This window comes from Topomyia yanbarensis, chromosome 3 (assembly GCF_030247195.1).
Source record: "Topomyia yanbarensis strain Yona2022 chromosome 3, ASM3024719v1, whole genome shotgun sequence".
Lineage (NCBI taxonomy): Eukaryota > Metazoa > Arthropoda > Insecta > Diptera > Culicidae > Topomyia > Topomyia yanbarensis.
Window position 1 is genome coordinate 280,029,747 of NC_080672.1, and position 19,796 is coordinate 280,049,542.

Consider the following 19,796-nt stretch of genomic DNA (forward strand, 5'->3'; position numbering starts at 1 on the left):
TAGTTTGGTTGCAGATATTTACAGATTTTTGAGAATAAAGGCTTTTGGTTAAACTAGTTTCAAATCTACTTTAGGTTGTTTCTCCATAAGCTATTTCTCTGTACTTATCTTGGGCTATAAATGCACTATTTTCATGTAATATAACACATCATCAATAAGCCATTTTTGGTCAAGAATAGTTTTACTGACATTTTTTGTTCTTCCAAGACTTTTAAAATTATTATTGCAGACATTTGAAAAAAGTATCTGGCATCTCTGCAGACTACCAAAACATAATATTCTGTCAATTATTGTTTTAATTTACCAAGTACTTTGTTGATATGTACATAGATTTGCAATTTTAGTTGTTTTTTCGGAAAAATGGATGAAGTACCGGCTAGCCCAGAGTTGGTGAAGCGTAAAAAATCACGTCGGATTACTAATCAAATCCAGCGGCGTTCGAGGTTATCCTTGAATCGTGACAAACGTGATAACGACCAGGACACTACCGAGCAGAGCAGTATTTTGGTAGATGGTTCTGCTGTTGCAAACGAAACGGATGGACAAGATGAACGTTTGGAACAGCTGATAGATGCTAATTTGTTGTATTTGGATGATAATACGGAACCAGTCGTGTTTGCTGATGAGGATCCACTTGTATTTGCTGCAATTTTGGAAAAGGCCAATCAGATTGAACTAGAACATGCCGTTAAACCTTCCAGGGAATTCCTGGCTAACGTGAAGCACAAATTTGTTAAAATAAAAGAAGTAATTGAGCCACCACCAGTGTCAGAGCACCATGCAGAATCTGAAGCTAAGAAGCAGGGAAATGCGTTATCTAAAAAAAATTACAGTTACACTCAGTTTGATTTGGATACGCAAATGATTGGTATCTGTGAAGCAGCGGATATTTTGGCCGATTTGAACAGTGCCCCAGATCAAGAGCTGAAGGATTGGAGCAGCCCTATTAGTATTTCAGTTAAACCTGAGTTAGTGTCTCAAAGGGGAATTGGGAAATGTGACTTACAATGCCAACAAGAATTGTCGTTTCGACGCAAATATCGTTGGTGTGATGTTAGACAATCGTCTCTTTCTAGGGATGGGTCAAACGGTAAGCACATTATCTACATTGTCTTTTCTTAAATATAGATTAAATTTTTCAGATATTTTCCTATGTAAAACTCCTCCAATGACTGATTCAAAACGGACGAACAATTTCGATTTCAGCGATGAATCTGATGCAGATTTGTCTGTAGACTACTGTAAAATCAAATCATTAAAACTGCGACAACAGCTCGCTAAGATTCAGAGTTATATAGACAGCCCACCTCAACTGGTCAATAAAACAAACAATCGAAGAACGTTTTCCAAGAAGTCTTTGAACAGCGGACCAAGAACACCAAATGTAATTCGAAGATTAAGTTACGAAAGAAGTGAAAATTTAGCATCGGAAAACGATCAAACCTCTAGTTCTTCCGATGATGAAATGGAATGTCTTGATGGCCTACAATCGCAACAGCTAGTAGAAGACATACCTCAAAGAAGAACTAGTTTGGAAGGAGATGATTTTAACGCGAGCTTGCTCATAAAAGCTAACATTCATCAACTATCGCAATTTTTCTTGAAATCCGCCGAATCATGTGACAAACCAGAGCGTGACACCGAATCTTTGGAACAAGAGCCACCTTTTCATGGATTCGTACCAGAACCTTCATCGCCAATCTCTCTGGTTTCCAGTGGTTCCCCTCGCACTTTGAATATTGCCTGGTTATTTTCTCAAAGTGAATCGGAACTTTATTCGGATGGAGAAGCGGAAATCAAGGAACATAATCTGGAAGACCCGTTGCACCAATTACTTGACGATGATGATGAGTTCTTAGTACAGTTGCATTCGTCGCAGCATAAACATTGTGATGACAAATCAGAAAAGCAATCAATGCGCGTCAAGAATAATTTGGATGCAAATGATTCGTTAGTAGTCCTTGAAGACAGGTAAGTCGACAGACTTGCACTGGCTTGTTTTTCTCTATCCAAGACAAAGTCTGTTAGGCATTGAAACCAATAATATACATTTTTTGCAGGCGTAATTCTATGACGACTCCCACTGTGCCCCACAGTAGTAGTTCTCACTTCAATAACAAAGATGGCATGTACCAATATGCACCAAGTTTCGGCGGTTTTCAAACAGCCGGTGGCAGTGGTATCAATGTGTCGGAGAAAGCTATGGCGAAAGCTCGTTCCATTTGGAACGAAGAAGAAGACAGATTTACTACAGATGCAGCGTGGGTGAAAGCTACGGAACAAGACACATGCGCTGTATCCGATAATCCCGTGCCACCTCTCGGTGGATTTACTACAGCTGGAGGAAGCTCGATAACCGTATCGAAAAGCTCGCTTGCAAAAGCAGATGAGATGTGGAAAACTTTTGATACTGATGTCGATTCGATGGCGGCACTTGATAACAAGTTTACAAGTGCCGGTTTTCAAACAGCACGAGGGAACTCTGTGAAGTTATCGGATAGTGCGCTTGTTAAAGCGCATCATATGTTCCAGCAATGGGAAAGAGAAGATAATACACGTGAAGCTTCATCATCTGCTCTGATAGGAAACAAAATAAAGATTCCCGAACAAGATAAAATCGTTGGTTGTGGTTTCCAAACTGCGCAAGGAAATTCCATCCCTATATCGGAAAGTGCCTTAAACAAAGCGCATAAAATATTCGAGGAAATTGAAAGATACATCGATTATAAGAATGAGAGGTTACCAACAACAGTCACACAATGCTCAAACAATTTTAACTTATGTGGATTTCAAACTGCTAACGGAAAATCTGTGCATGTTTCAGAATCTGCCCTTGCAAAAGCTCAAACAATTTTTCAACAGATCGAAGCGGAGTCGGTTAATATGGAACCGGTTATTGTAGAAAAAAGTGGTTCAAATATGGGTGATCAAGCGTCGAAGCGCCTTCGGGAATACGAAACAGATATTGATCCGGAAACACCTCTGAAACGGCATAGACCAAATGGCAGACTAGAAGTTGAAATTCCATTTTCAACGAGCACGCCAAATATACCTTCAAAAGTTTCCATGCAAAGTGAAGACGGCGGAATGGAACACTTTTTCGAAGATTTGAACGACCAAGAATTTCATCATTTGTTCGCCTCTGAGGACTCCATGCCACGTAAATTACGCCCGTTGAAGCAGGTACGACTAGTGAATCGGTTCGAGGAGTGTGACGTAAAAAGTCCCACGGCGGTTAATAACTCAGGCGGCGGTCATTGGGACGATAGTTTCGGAGATTTGGTCGCCAAATTGAGTGCAGAATTAAGCGATGGATTGAAAATTGCTCAACAGATTCTGGATGCCAGAAGGTTTGCCAGGCAACGGCAGTTAGACTACGTGCAAAATAAACCGCATATGGAACGAAAGCCGAGATTGCATGACTTTGTGAGAAAAAAGCAACTACGCAATAGAAAGACATTGGAGGAGCTCGTGGGTGACTTGAAGCCTTCAAACTTTGAAGGTGAACTTCCCGCTTATATTCGACTGTTGAACGTGGAAAATGCCACCGAGTTTAAATTCGACATGCTTAGTTTATATGGGTAAGTGTTTTACGGAGAATCTATCAACATATCAAACAAGTCATTTATTACAGAGAAAAATGTGGAGAATAGGTTAATCAAGCCTCGAGATACTTTGGTTAAACGTGTGTAAGAATAGAAACCTTGTTAATATGCGTACCAGAAATGTGCTTCATTTTCCCCCATTCAATTTGTATAAAAGCTCATTAAACCGCATAAGGAGAAAATCGTTCGATTCATTTGATAATCATGAATTATGCAAAAAAAATATTCAAAGAACTATCGATCTATCTGCACCCTGTTTTTGTCACGCACGCAATAGAGCTTCGTAAAAACATCGTTGCTTTATCAAAAGCTGTGTGTTCGGATAAGTCGATTGTTTTCACTGAAGGTTTTATATGAATTGAACGGGGACAAGCTGAGCACATTTTTATCACGTATACTAACGATGTGTCGATTGCTACACACGCTCAATGTAAGATATCTACTTCAGACTTAAACGTTTTTATTTTGTTTTTTTTTTTTTTTATTTTTGTCAAAAAGAAGACGAGATATTTGTTGTATCATACCAAAAAAACATCTATACGTCTCTAAAGTTTTTCGCTATCCGGAAGATGAAACCTAGCTATCTGATTGTCATTTCCCCAATGTATGAAGTATGTTGTTTGAACGGTACTGCCAAATCCAAGATGAATCCAATATCCTACGCATAAGAATGTCTTGGAATGCTAGAATTTAACAAACGGTCGTTGAAATGGATCAGGTGACGTTTCCGCGCAAAAGTTGCGATTGAGGATTTGTCCGTGTTTGTTCACTTTGAAGGAATTCGGCATTGGTAGAATCCCGTACACGTCGCAAAATCGCTCTCATGTCATCGGTGTAGGAAAGGTGATGTCCTTGTGGTTTGATTGCGAGAATTGGTGCAGATAAATAGTCATTAATACTGATTCATAGTTGCCTTCCATCGACATAAGAATAAAACCAGCGAACAAGTTTCCGTGAATACCGAGATTATCTAGCTTGTTTTTATAATGTTTTGGTTGATTTTGTCGAAAGCCTTGGGTAGATCCATGAAATAGCATTGGTTTTAAGTCAGGTATTTAAGCACGAGATTCCCGGATAATTATCGACGTTCGATTTCTTTCCGCTTTTTGTGAAATGGACACATGCCGCCTTCCGTCAGGAGTGAAATATTCCAGTAGCGAGAGATAGTTTGAAGACTCGCCGAGATGGTTCTGGAAGCCCGTTGATGCATTTTAAGACAAAAATAGAACCCGGGGAGCTAGATGTCTTCAGTTTGAAGTTTACCCCAAGAATAGCTGCATTATCCACGTAAATTCATTTGGTTGTTCGGCCTGAAGTAAAGAAGTGAGAGTCGCGGTAGCTGCGACTTGTGTGGTAAGGCACTCGAAGATTGTTTGCCTTATTGAACGATACCCCAAAACTGTGTCAAAAGAACTCAACTTCATGTAGTATTTGATTTCTTACTACAACGGCTGCCTCTTTCACAGTTCTAATATTTCTATACGAATCCTTCAAACCTTAAGCATGACTGGAACCTTCTTAAGTTTTAAATGGAAGATCCAACAACAAGACAGAACGCTATTAACTTAGATTCCGATGTTTTATGCAATATTAATTCCCAAAGAAGAAAATCAGATTAACCTTCCGGCAGTCGCGCCAGTGCACTGAGTGCACGCTGGTTTGAAAATCTAGCGAAATCGTCTTCGGGCACTATTGGGTGCTCGTTCAGTTAGCGATTTGCGGAGGGTTAAACCAATTTGCGCATACAGGGTTGTTGATGATCATCGGTGTGTCGACCCTTTGTCTATATTTTTGCCATACATTGTCATTTGCTGGAAGGCAATGATTTCATGTGAGGGACCATTCAAATACCACGTGGACCAAAAACACTCGTTTTTCACCCCTCCTCCCCTACGTGGACAAGCGTGGACAATTGATGTAGCCCTACCCCTCCACACAATGTCCACGTTGACTTTCATGATGTTTTTGTCAAGTAATTTAAAAGGGTTTCCAATTTCAGATAGTAGTGTGTTGGACTGTTTTGTTACTAGCTGCAACCGGAAGAATCGAATAAAAACGTAGTTCACATTTTGTAGGTTTTCTTAGACATTTGTGAACATTACCAACATTAAAAATTGTATGCCTAAAATACATTTTTTTGCATGTCACCAAATTTAAGTAGACTACGAACTTCAATTGGCTCATATAAAATAAACAACATAATTTATAATAATTCTAAAATGTTTGTTGAAAATGATGTACAAGATTGAATCAAGTATTTTTGGAAGCAACATTTTGTTCGGTGTTGATATTCACTGATTTTGTGGCATGAACATGCTAAACTGTTAGGAGTTCTTTAAGTGTTGCACAGTTTTGAGATGATGTGAAGGAAAACATCAAACACTTATGCCAATGATGCCAATTTATAAGACATCGTTTAGATAAAATATAAGTATTTGTCCACGTGGACTGTTCCTATACCCCCACCCCTTTCTCCATGGGCAAGCGTGGACCTACCTACCCTCCCCCAAATAGTCCACGTGGTATATAGATGGTCCCTGAACATTATTTTCCGAAGAAACATATAATAAAATGAATTGCTACAGTAACGTTCGGTCTCGTTTTGGTACAGCTACGAAATGGGAATTCGCAAATAGTACTCGCGGTTAATTACTGTTCTTAAAAGGGTAAAGGTTTCAGCGCAAAAAATCAATTTTTTTGTCAATATTGTTAGAAAGTTGGGTGAAGCGAATTGATCGAAACTTTTGTACATTAAACTACATCATTTCAATAAAATCTATGAATCTATGAAAAGAAAAAAATGACCCCCATCGCCCCACCCCTGAGTCGATTCGTAATCACACCAGGAGTACTTGCTCCAAATTTGAAACAAATCAGACAAGTCTAGCTACCGGACCAACATGCCTGAAGTTCGTATGGGATTTTTTGACAATTTATATGGAGAAAGCCCACTAGCTTGCATTTTCGCCGCTAGGTGGCATTGTATGCATTGTACTATCACTGTAAGTGAAAATAAGATAGATAATTTAATTGTCTACAACTTTGCCGAAGACTGCTAATCAATCCGACTTTGTTAAAAGAAGTTATTAAACTTTTAGCGAAGTAATGTTCAGAAGAATTGTAGTACATAATACGAGTTATCTTTTGGTTAGAAAATTTTAGTTCCACATGTTACCGCATAGAGGGCGCCAACACTAACTTTTCAACGGAGAGAGATAGAAATGAGGTGTCTTCTACAGAGTTGTAGAACAAGCATTTTGTAATAATTCTCCCGAACATCTTGGTATTCTGTATCTCTTCTATAAAAAGTTAGTATTGGCGCCCTCTATGCGGTCACATATGGAACTAAAATTTTCTAATCAAAACATAATTCGTATTATGTACTACAATTCTTCTGAACATACTATTGAGCTAAATCTAACAATTATTTCGCAAAATGAATAGTTGGTGGGAATCAAATACTGATGCACAGCCATGCACTGCTAGGCCCCATGCAAAACTGACTCAGACATCACTTCGCTAAAAGTTTAATAACTTCTTTTAACAAAGTCGGATTGACTAGCAGTCTTCGGAAAAGTTGTAGACAATTAAATTATCTTTCTTATTTTCACTTATAGTGATAATACGATGCATACAGTGTCACCTAGCGGCGAAAATGCGAGTTAGTGGGTTTTCTCCATATAAATTGTCGAAAAATCTCATACAAGTTGCAGGCACCTTGGTTCGGTAGCTAAACTTGTCCGATTTGCTTCAAATTTGTAGCAAGTACTCCTGGTGGAACTAGGAATCGACTAAGGGGTGGGCCGATTGAGTTTTCAAAAATTCATTATTTTTCTGGGCAGTCTAGTGTGTATGTATGTATGTACAAAATGTCATGTAATTATCTCAGCAATGGCTGAACCGATCTTAATGAAACTAGTTTCAAATGAAAGGCCTAACGTTGCCATTTGACACTATTTTTTGTTTTTTGATTTTCGATATGTTGTTTACTTTTTGAGATATGGGCGATTTTGTCAAAACACAGCAGGTTTTTTCGCAATTAACCTTCGAACGATGCAATACTGTCCCACAAGCTGCACATAAATAGAAAGCTTATAAAAATACCTTTCGAACAGATTATAGATTGTCAAAATCCGTGCACGAGCGGCGGAGATATCAAACATTTTGTATTTTTAGTCCTCGCTTACCAATTTCCACTAACTAAAAATGAGATTGTTTCATACAGAGTATTGCTTTACTGGTGTTTTAGGGGCAAAACTAAACCGATTTTGAATATCGGGGTATGAAAACACATCTACGTGATTCAAGGAATTCGATGTTGAGAACATTTTGTGAATTACCTTTATAATAAATTAACTATTTCTCAAAAATCAATTTCTAGTATTTATCTCTTAGATTGGATTGGATTAGGCATTGCGTTCAATCATGAGGTAAATGTTGAATGGTATATTGTAACCCGTCAGGGTAACAATGTAGCACTGGGTGGAAATACACCCTTTCGTGCGTACTCTCTCCGTAGAGTGCATTGTTTACGAAAATTTATGCTCACCGCTGTTTCGATACCGTTCACTTTTCTTGTAAATTTTTATATAGTTTCGCGTTTGTGAACGGTTTGGTGCGTTCAGATAGGTGTAGTAATTTTTGTTTGACAATTGTACATAGTTAACATAGGGCTTAGATAGGCCACCGCTCTCATACTACTGAAATACGTGTACTAGCTATGCTGCACATAGGTGATGACAGCTATTCGATAAGTCGAACGAGCCTTGCTCTCCTCTGCAGCTAACAGCCAAGGAGAGGGAAGCAGGTAGGACGACGGCTCCAACTGGGAAGAACACTGCGGTGTCTTCCGGGATTCCTTGCGGGGAGCAATTGATTTCTCATATATACTCGTAGCGTCACTGAAAGCAACTATATGTTCGAAGTCCAAAAGTCTAGCGAAAATTTAGCTCTTTTGCAAGATTTAGGTTATACTGGTTATGGCGCAAAAATTACTACTTACATTATTTATGATAAGAATATAAGAAATCAATATATCATAATAATGTATCTATAAAAATAATGTCACTGCATTAACCAACATTTGCCATTCTTCACACGCTCCCCCCATCTCTCTCACTCTCTCTCTCTCTCTCTCTCTCTCTCTCTCTCTCTCTGTTTCTCTTCTATCGCATCTATCTAGCTATCTCTGTATCCATTTCTAAGTTGTGTGATAAGATCTTCTGCCAATCTGAAATATTTATTAGGGGAACTATGGGTAAGACGGACAGGTGAGGTAAGACGGACACGTGGTTATTTTAGGCATATAACATATAAAGTTCAATTGCATTATATGTGTACCCTCTTTTTATGGATATCCTTGAATTATGAAGCACTCAATAGGCCTTGAATATTGTTAAACGCGAAAAATTTAAGCAAACATTGACAATCAGTAGTGCATCTTCGAGCGGATGTAATTTTTACGTCTCTGATTTTAAGGTTTATCGAGGAAAAAATCAATTTTCTCGCGGATTTTTTCTTTTATTTCGATAATGTAACTCTTAAATGACATCTTTGTGGAAAATAACAGGTATGTTTATATACGAGTAAATAAGTGCAAGCGTTCGAAAAAAAATGTGTACTGGTGGGGCAAGACGGCTAGTTTTGATTAATTCTATTGATTCTTCCTTATATGAATGTCTCGCGTATAGAAACAAAATTCTAGCACCCAAACGTGGAGAACCATCCTGTTAGCTGAAGTCTCATATGTAGTAGACCGCAAGATGTACGTTAATGTGACCGAGGCTGAATACGGAATTCCTAGGACCTGGAAAAGGTAGACGACTTTGTGCAGGTCCCATATTCTGGCTGTGTGTACTCGAGGAACTGATGTTACCAATTGCGTATTTAATATGTTTCCAGTTTTATATAAATGATTGTGACTGATCATTGGAACTGATTGTATAGCCCTCTTTATGACAACGAAAAAAAAAACGATATTAGAAAATACATCATTTGCTTCAACTTTGAATCAAACACCAAAACGTTATTTTTCACCTCGAATTGAACATATATATTAAGAAGAACCACAAACTATCCAAAACATGCGTTAGAAACAGTATATTTTAATGTTTTGTATTTTGATCATCCTTTCGGCGACATGTCCGTCTTACCCCCACCATATGTCCGTTTCACGCTCAGTCTGGAAAAACTGCAGATATTTCTTTGCTTTTTATTTCTTTCAAAAAAGATACTTGTTGATTTTTGTAACATAATCTCTCTGGGCACTCGAAAGCCAACATATGGAGCTACAACATAGAGTATTACATGTTGACAAAAACATGCTTTTACTATGTTTTATTTGAGTATATCCTTAACATGTCCGTCTTACCCCCAGTTCCCCTAATTGTAATTGCGAAGGTTTGAGAAAACAAAACTATTTTTTGTCTGCTGCTACATCAACTCAACTTTAATTCAATTGTATTCAAAGCCTTTAACTACACTATAATTAAGGAAATTCATGGCTATATCAGAAAATATTTGGCTTAACTGGGTAATATGAAAGTTTGACGATGGAAATTTTCAAAAGAGACATTCCACGTGCGATATTTACACTATTCGTATCTCTATTGAATTTTGAATGAAACATATGCTCAAAGGCTGAAAGCTGAAGCCAGCAGGATTGGACTTGTCATCAACGTTTCGAAGACAAAATACATGAGAGGAAGAGGTTCTAGAGACGACAATGTGAACCTTCCACCCGAGTTCGGATTGACGGTGACGAAATCGAGATGGTCGACGAATTAATGTATTTGGGCTCACTAGTAACCGACGACAATAACAGCAGTGAAATTCAGAGACGGATCTTGGCGGGAAATCGTGCCTACTTTGGACTCCGGACGACGCTCCGGTCGAACAAAATTCGCCGCCGTGCGAAGTTGATTATCTACAAGACGCTGATTAGATCGGTGGTCCTCTACGGCCACGAGACCTGGACTATGCTCGTGGAGGACCGCGCCCTTGGAGTTTTCGAACGAAATGCGTTGCGTACCATCTATGGTGGCGTGCAGATGGAAGACGGAACGTGGCGCACGCGAATGAACCATGAGTTGTATCAGCTGCACATTCGTTGTATTGGTACGATCTTTCATGAAAAATAACGCATCAAAGACCAAAAATATCCACAAATTAGATCCAGGAAAAGAAGTCTCCCAAAGTACCCACTCTCGATGGGGGATGCAATTACAATGTGTCTTCTAACTTATCGTCGTCCATATCTGGATATACTGAGTAGTTTGAACCATTTCTTTTTCACAGTATTGGTCTGTATAGGACTTATTTATTCATATTATCAGCACGAGAATTCGGAACGAAACAATATGAAAGCTATGAGGATGATTGGAAAGAGACTGCCTTGCAATCAACTGAATGCACGGCTTTTATGCTATCGACATAGCCTAGACATTTCACACTATTTACTTCAATGCAAACAAAAACTTTGAAATATCTACCTGTCTCATTCACGAATCGCATTCTCCCTGTCGTTCTCTGTTCAAGGGGCATGTGACCTTGTCTCACTTTACTATATTCAATTGCGCGTTAAAAAACTGGACCAGTAAATCCTATTCTGTACATAAATCTTTTTTTCGGGACTAGGTGACCAAAAAATAAATTTCGAATTCCAAAGCAAATTGAACGTCCCAGGTTCCTGATAACTAATTAAGGTCCAACAATAAAGTAGAAACACCAGATAATCTTAAAACGACGCCGTCAAGTAAAGAAGCATGAAAACAAAAAGAATAAAACCAAAAAAAGATGGAAATCCTAGAAAGTTCATTGCATATTTATTAGCCTTTTCTCAGAAGATGGGATTTTCAAAAACATATCAAAACATTCTGATGCAATGGTTCTCAAATTCGTACAATCCGGTTTATTCATTTTCTTTATTCAAAAATGTTTTTAGCTTCAAATATATGACCATTTCATTTTAATTAATTATTTCATTCCGCATCTTTTTATTCGTTTTGTTCATCTGCGTTCATTTTACTTATTTTATTCGTTTCATTCTTTGGATTCACTCTGATCAGTTTATTTCTTTTTGTGCATTTTACTCATATCATTCATTTATCTTATTTTATTAATTGTTTTCATTGTATGCATTTTATTCATTTTTTCCAGTTTATTCATTTTGTTCAGTTTCTGACTACTTTTTCAGTTTTAATCATTTCATCCAAATAATTTATTTGATCAATTTATTTCTTTATATTAAATTATAACCTTTTACCATTGTTTATTTTTTCATTTTAATTGATGCATTTTATTCTGCTCATTTTCTTCTTTTTATTCATTTTATCACTTCAGCTCATTTTGTTTATTTGATTCGTTTGTTTTATTTATGCATTTCATTTATTTTTTACTTTATTCATTTTGTTCATCCATTCTTTTTATTCATTTTATCCATTTCATTAATTTGATTCATTGTATTCACTGAATGAATTAAATCAATTTGATTCATTTAATTCATTTGATTCATTTGATTCACTTGATTCATTTGAATCATTTGATTCGTTTGATTCATTTGATTCATTTGATTCATATCTTTAATTTTATGCATTTCATGTTCAGTCATTTGTTTTATTTCATTCAATTTGTTAGTATGAGTCAATTTATTCTATTAATCTTATAACTATTTCTAAATATAATCTTAATTTTTATTTGATAACCTAATCTAATTTCATTCGTATATTTTATAATTTTAATTGACATTAATTTTTCTACTCATTTTATGAATTTAAAAACCTAGTATTTCATTTTTTGCTTTACTTTTTTATTTCGGTCGTTTTGTTGATTTCTATAATTTATTCGAGATTTTATTCGTGCAAGACTAGAAACTGTTTTCATCCCACCTCTAGTTGAGTGCCTACTTCTCGTGAGTTCTGCAAACTAATCCTATAGTGAAATGTGTAAGAAATGTCTCATCTCACTGCTAGGTGGATTAAATCGGTTTTTGCTAATAAAATAGCGGAATTGCTATTTTTCAAGAGAAATTACCCCGTTTTATGAGTAGAAAGCCCCCCCCCCCCCCCTAATTGAAAAATCATCCCGAAAACTCAACGTAGGGGCTAGGTATTTTTAACACACAATATGTATGCAAAGTTTGAAAAAAAATTAAAAAAAAATTGACAAAAAAACTGATTTTTTTAACGCTGAAACCCTTACCCGCCCCTTAACTACAATAGCGTCACGGTCCATGTAAGTTGAGATACTGTATAAAATGAATGACGTTCCATCCAATAATTTTGGAGCTGCCTTTACCCGAAATATGTCCATTTTCGCTCGATGGTCGTTTGCGCCAACCAGATTGAATAATGTTAGGTATTGATTCACTGATTAAAACATATTTTCCATTTTCTTTTAAAATACTTTAATATGTTTCCAATATTATTTTTTTTCAGAAAAAGCTTTTGCATCCAAAATGTAGATGGAATCCCACTTGCTTTAGGAGAACCCGATGCAATCATTCAGTTGCACCTTGATGATCACTGCTTGACGGGAGTTTCCGAGATTAGATCAGCTTTTCTTGCAGCACCAGGTGTCGACCCATCTCTAGTTCCCAGTGGTTGGGTTGAAAATGCCTGGAAATGGATTCTCATCAAACTCTCGTCTATGGAGCGCAACTTTTATAAGATTTTTACCGAAATAACCACACCAGAAAATGTGATCAATCAACTGCTATATCGATACCATGTAGAAATTGATTGTGCTAAACGGCCTGTTATACGAAAAATACTGGAAAAGGACGAAGTAGCAACTAAACGGATGGTTCTATTCGTGTCTCGGGTATTTCGAGGTCAGGATCCTTCTGAGGTGGAGCTAGAATTAAGCGATGGATGGTATCCTGTCAGAACTGTCATAGATGTACCATTAACAGAAGCTGTTCTGAAAGGCAAAATCACAGTAGGAACTAAGCTTATGATCCAAGGCGCAGAACTATTAAACTTAAACGAAGGATGCTCTCCCTTGGAAACACCAGGCGATGTACGATTGAAAATTCACGCTAACTCTACGCGTCGAACACGGTGGGCGACAAAGCTGGGACTATATAAAGTACCAAAGAATTTCCTAATATCGTGCAATGATATTCTGGATCAAGGAGGACTGATAGTGTGTTTGCAGTTGGTAGTTGTACGAGTTTACCCTCTTATGTACGTGGATAAATCTCAGCGGAATGTTCAAGGCTCAGGTAAACAAGTTCGTGGATTTATAGGCTAATGCCGTATTCATCTTTTATGTTTTTACAGTACTGCGATCGGAACGTGTGGAACGTCGCCATACACTTGCGAACGATGCTAGTCGTTTTGAAAGCTTTCAGGCGCTTTTTAGTCAGGTACAAAAAGAATTCGATGCTGAAAGAAACCATAAGATCGGCAATGGTTTCAAAAAAATTCCTACAACTCTGTCATCGGCTGAGCTTCCGGAACTTTTAGATGCTGGCGTTGACTTTACATGTTTGGAGGTAAGTAAAGTACTGTTATTGAACTACTTACCAAGATTCGAAAACCGCCTGTTAGTTCATGCCTACTACACAGTCTTAGGATACATTGAGTGTTTACAGTTATTGTTATGTTTCGGCATACAATTGATACGTATCAGTTGTTAACCTTATACATCTCAGCCTGGACGTGCAAAACTGATAAGCTGTTCCAAGGTATGCTGTAATATAACACCAAAATTAATCTCATCCTCTTTTGTTCAACTTGTTGCGAAATATTCACGGAGAAAGCAGCAGACATTAGAGAGTCGGTTCGTAACTTTTTCTGTACCAAATCACTACGAATTGATCTTCTACGATTTTCTTTTGCTGATAGGAGTTGAGCTTAGGCTGAATTAGTACGAATCGCTCAAGTCTACCAACTTGTCTCACTGCAAAAGGAGCCTTGTCCCTATTTACCACGTGAACCGACAAAAGAAAAGTTACGTAAGATCACCACTAGAAGCCTGTCAACCGCGACTGGTGCCTAGTGCTGTTGTTCATCTCTGTTTTGCTTTTCGAGTACATTTTTATAAGGTTATTGCTATTTGCCTGGCAGTAGTAGATGGTTAGTTACTGAGTTTAAATTTATTGTGCCCCAATAGCGATCTACTGGACACTAGCGATGGATCCCCTTAGTAATTTATATTGTTCCTTTAAATATATTTAATATGTCAATCAACACAATATGCATAAATATCAATGATTCATTATTTTTTACCAGTTTTGTACTTGACGGAAAGCTGTCTGGTTTGCACAAAAATTTCGGCTCAAATGAAACAACCAATTTCAAGTTGGTATTCTTACGGAAACTAGCCCGAATTTCTACAGGTTTGTTTGAAATATAATTCCGCATTTTCGATGGCCGTGGAAATACCTCTGATAGCTCAGCTAATGCGACAAAAATACTAGCGAGAATATTGCGCAATCGTCAGGCTCGTCCTACTATGCGGCAACGTTAAAATCAACCCCACATATACACATTGACTCTACAGAAGTTCGCCCACATGATTTATCTAGGTTGGTATGTGAGGGGGTGAATAACCCACAATCGAAACATCCTCCATCTTATTATGGTATGCCTAGTGATATAGTGGTGGTATAAAGATGGTAGGGTTTGAGAGGGGAGCAGAGGAATGGATGGAGTGGTAGTCGGAGGGGGATGTAATGAGAGGAGTGTGGGTGAAATCAACGAGGAATAAAGGGAGGGTAACCTCTCTCCGCACACGCTTATCAGGAATCAAGAAAAATGATCGATTCAACGCCATAAAAATTGCCCCATGTTACCGAGAGTGGATCGAGTAAAGTGATTTTGACGCATAACTAAATACATCACATGGTTTCCACACAAACCCTACAACATAGCATGCAAACAAAATTGAACAAAATGGCATGAAAATGTATTCCTACGGAAGTTCTCAAGACAAAAATTGTACAAAATGTTTCGCTCGATGTATCAAATCTGATCAGCATATTTTGGCATTTGAAATGCGAATCACATGAGTCTGCGGCATGTCCCGACGAACTTAAAGTAACTTTGTACTTCGTGCTGTAGAAACTGGCAGGGGATGTTGTAGCTTTCTTTTGAAAGAGACATTTAACATTTCTGAGAAGCAGATGTGAATTCAATTCAGGAACTTAGCCACATTCCTGAAGCTTCCGGTTCCCCCGAGGCAGTCAGAGAAGAGTGTAAGGTAACATTCCGGGGGGCCAGGGCACATTTAAACGCGGAATAGTGCAAAGCAGGTCCACCTGCTACAAGATGCTATGTAGAGAAGTAGACGCTAACCCCTAGGGCAATGCTCACTGTGTCGTGTTGGCTAGGGTCAAGGGTCCTGTCCTATCACGCGCGTGCGACGCCACTATGCCGAAGAAAACCCTGCCAAGAAACGGCAGACGTTCGATATATTGGTGGAGTGCAGAGATCGCAGCCCTACGATCAGCTTGCCTACAAGCTAGACGTAGGATGCAGCGAGCCCGCACTGAGGAAGTTAGAGTGGATCGCCGTGAAGTGTTTCATGCTGCGAAATCGGCCCTTAACAAGGCCATCAAGAGCAGCAAGAGAGCGTGTTTTGACAATTTGTGCGAGGAGGCCAACGTGAATCCGTGGGGCGATGCCTACAGGATCGTGATGGCAAAGACCAAAGGGGGCGCCTCACCTCCCGAACTGCGCCAGAACGGTTGGCGAGAATTATCGAAGTACTCTTCCCGTCTCGAGCCATAAGTCCCCGGCCCCCGGCGCCGCAAGGCACGGTGGGTACAGACGACACGATGGCCCCGGTGACGAATGAAGAGCTACTTGCAGTAGCTAATTCTCTAGCGGCGAACAAAGCTCCAGGGCCTGATGGAGTTCCAAACAGCGCTCTCAAGACAGCAATCATGACGAACCCGAACATGTTCAGGTTGGCAATGCAGAGATGCCTTGACGAGTGCCGTTTTCCGGATATATGGAAAAGGCAGAAGCTGGTACTGTTGCCGAAGGCCGGGAAGCCGCCTGGTGACCCATCGGCGTACAGACCAATCTGTCTGATCGACACGACGGGCAAATTGCTTGAGAGGATTATCCTCAACAGGCTAACTCCATACGCAGAAGGTACGGAGGGCCTGTCGAGTAATCAGTTCGGTTTTTGAAAGGGAAAGTCCACGGTGGACGCTATCAACTCAGTGGTAAGGACTGCCGAGATAGCGATCCAACGGAAAAGGCGAGGTATTCGATATTGTGCGTAAGTGACACTTGATGTGAAGAACGCATTCAACAGCGCAAGCTGGGATGCCATCGCGCTCTCGTTACACCGGCTTGGTCTGCCGGTGGGCCTGTACCGGATCTTGGAAAGCTACTTCCAGAACCATGTACTATTATACGAGACCGATGCCGGTCAGAGAAGTGTTCCTATTACCGCAGGAGTTCCGCAAGGTTCAATCCTAGGCCCGGTATTATGGAACCTTATGTATGACGGGGTTCTGAGACTAAAGTTCCCTCCGGGTGTGAAAATCGTCGGTTTCGCCGATGATGTCACCATGGCGGTCTACGGGGAGTCAATCTCCGAGGTAGAACTAACGGCTGCACACGCGATAAACATAGTGGCGGAATGGATGAGCGCGAGAGGCCTAGAGCTCGCCCATCACAAGACGGAGGTGGTTGTTGTTAATAACCGTAAATCGGTACAACAAGCAGTTATCCAAGCGGGAGAAGTCGAGATAACTTCGAAGCGGAGTCTGAAGATTCTTGGGGCCATCATAGACGACACCTTCGGCAGCCATGTCGACTATGCGTGCAAGAAGGCTTCGACGGCTGTTGCGGCATTATCGAGGATGATGTCCAACAGCTCCAAGGTGTGCGCCAGTAAACGTAGGTTACTGGCAGGTGTCGCCGTATCTATCCTTAGGTACGGTGTACCGTCCTGGGCGAGGGCACTGGAAGTAACCAGTTACCGTCGCAAATTGGAGAGCACCTACCGCTTGATGTGTCTCAGAGTGATATCTGCCTACCGCACGGTATCACACGATGCATCCTGCGTGATAGCGGGTATGATGCCAGTCGGGCTGGTCATCCGGGAGGACGAAGATTGTTTTGAATTGCGTGGGAATAGGGGAGTCCGTGTGCGTGCTAGGGTGACCTCGGTCGCCAGATGGCAGCGCGAATGGATAACTCCTCGAGAGGTAGGTGGACCCACGTGCTGATACCTAACATATCGAGCTGGGTGGGAAGACCCCATGGGGAAGTCACTTCCATCTGACACAATTCCTGTCACGTTTTTTTATCCCCAACATGTGTTTTGTGTATGCTATGCATTTTTAATGTCAAAACACTAAAACGATCCATTTCTCTGAATTTCAGATCGATTTCACTGCAACACAGCGAGACACCATCGTTGAGCATCAACGCCGACAGCAGGAAGAGTGCCTTAACGAAATCAACCGCCGAGTGAAGGAACGCATGAATAGCCAAGCTACGAATCGCAAAGTTAGTCCGCTTCTCAAAGTGCGTGTGATGGATGTCCGAAAGCCTGAGAAGGTCCTGCTTCTGTCCATTTGGCGTCCGCCGGAGGATATTGATGAAATTATGCAGGAAAGTAACGTACTGGAAATAAGGAACGCGACTGCCAGTGGTACCCGTAATGGCGAAACTCAGTTGACCACTGGGAAAAGCAGTACATACCAGCTGTTGAACCAACAGGTATTCGATTTACCCGTTGGTCATCTCAGAAAACTAACGACAATAGCTGATATTGAAATTTCCACCTTTTGCCCCCTATTCAACGAGTTTGACACGATCGGTGTTGTTGTACAAGTTGGAAGTTCAGAAGCAAAAAAATTTCAAACAGCTTACTTCGCAGATACAGCTATGAATATACTATGCGTGAATTTCTGGTATGGCATAAAAGAATATGCATACGAAGATATGGTAAAAGAACGAGTAGTTCTTTGCATTTCAAATCTACAGTGGCGAACGATCAATGCGATGAATGTAATACCGAATGCTTTCGCTACCGAATATACCACGTTCAGTGAGCATTCGAAAGTAAAACACTTTGCCGAAGCACTCTCAAAATTTCAGGCAACGCTCAATGCAATGGATTTGGAAACATTCTTAAATGAATGTTGTATAAAGATTACGCAATTGAAGGAAAAGAAACTGCCTCGATCGTCTAGTCTCAACACACCGATTCGTGTTACTGACAGTTTGCACAGCTTCAACGCTTCCACTCCTGTACGGTCAGTGCTGGGGAATTCAAATGTTCTAGCCAAAACGCCGGTAGATTTTTCTCCTGGCGTTGGTCAACCGATCAGTGCGCAGAAACGCCGAATACAATTGCTGGAAGCAGCTTACAGAAGCCCCCCGAAACTAACTCCGATTGTGATGCGCAGCAACCCTCGTGCACGTAAGAATTTTCGAATTCCTGCCAAGCTGGAAGATCGAATCGAGCAAACTAGGGAGGATGATTCGGTTTGTTAGTTTATTTGATTTTGTTAATAAACTGTTGTTTAATTCGATAGGTTGTTCCAAAAAAGTTATTAAAAACATTGTGATATAATATTCTAAAGAATGTTTTCGTGGGAGAAACTTCTAAATTGATAAAAACATTGCGCATTGGCTCTGAATGCAAATTTAGCAGGAATTTTAAGTTTTTACTAAAACTAAACAACTTGGTCTTATTATGGCTGGGAAAGTACCGTAGTTTGTGAGCTCATTCTTTATGTTGAAACAACAATTAGGGTGGTTCTACTATTACTAGTATAAAAAATCAACTTTTAAATTATTGTAGGTAGAGCCATACGACCTACAGTGAAGTTTCAAAACAACTGTTTGCTGAAGACATGTAAGCCCTCTCTGTCATGCTTTTTATTTATAATTAATTTAAAATCAAGGTTCAGGGCGTTTCTTAGTGTTTCGTATAACAATTTGTTCATATAACTTTTGCGGTATTGTTTTGGAACTGAAGTAGCCTTCAGACAACTTTAAATTATTTTAAGGAGAATAATTTGTTTCATGGTACTGTGACCGACTCTAATTTCGCCCAGCACCTAATACCGCGTTTTTTTTTTCTAAAACTTATTATTGTGGCACCATCATGTTTCATTTACTTCGCATTATTATTATAAAAGCTTTATTGTGTTATACACAACGTCGGGGTATAACTGTTTGGACAGTTTGGTGCAAATTGCGCAATGAAAAAACA

The 19,796-nt window shown here is 39.5% G+C and overlaps 1 protein-coding gene across 1 annotated transcript; it reads left to right on the forward strand.

Moving 5' to 3' along the window:
• The first annotated feature begins 298 nt into the window (after positions 1–298).
• Positions 299–19,110, forward strand: LOC131690009 (breast cancer type 2 susceptibility protein homolog). The gene is made up of 6 exons (XM_058975448.1): positions 299–1,090; positions 1,143–1,971; positions 2,061–3,581; positions 13,040–13,827; positions 13,886–14,100; positions 17,954–19,110. The coding sequence occupies exons 1-6, from the start codon at positions 361–363 to the stop codon at positions 19,070–19,072; spliced, it is 5,202 nt and encodes a 1,733-aa protein (XP_058831431.1). The 5' UTR covers positions 299–360; the 3' UTR covers positions 19,073–19,110.
• Positions 19,111–19,796: the final 686 nt, after the last annotated feature.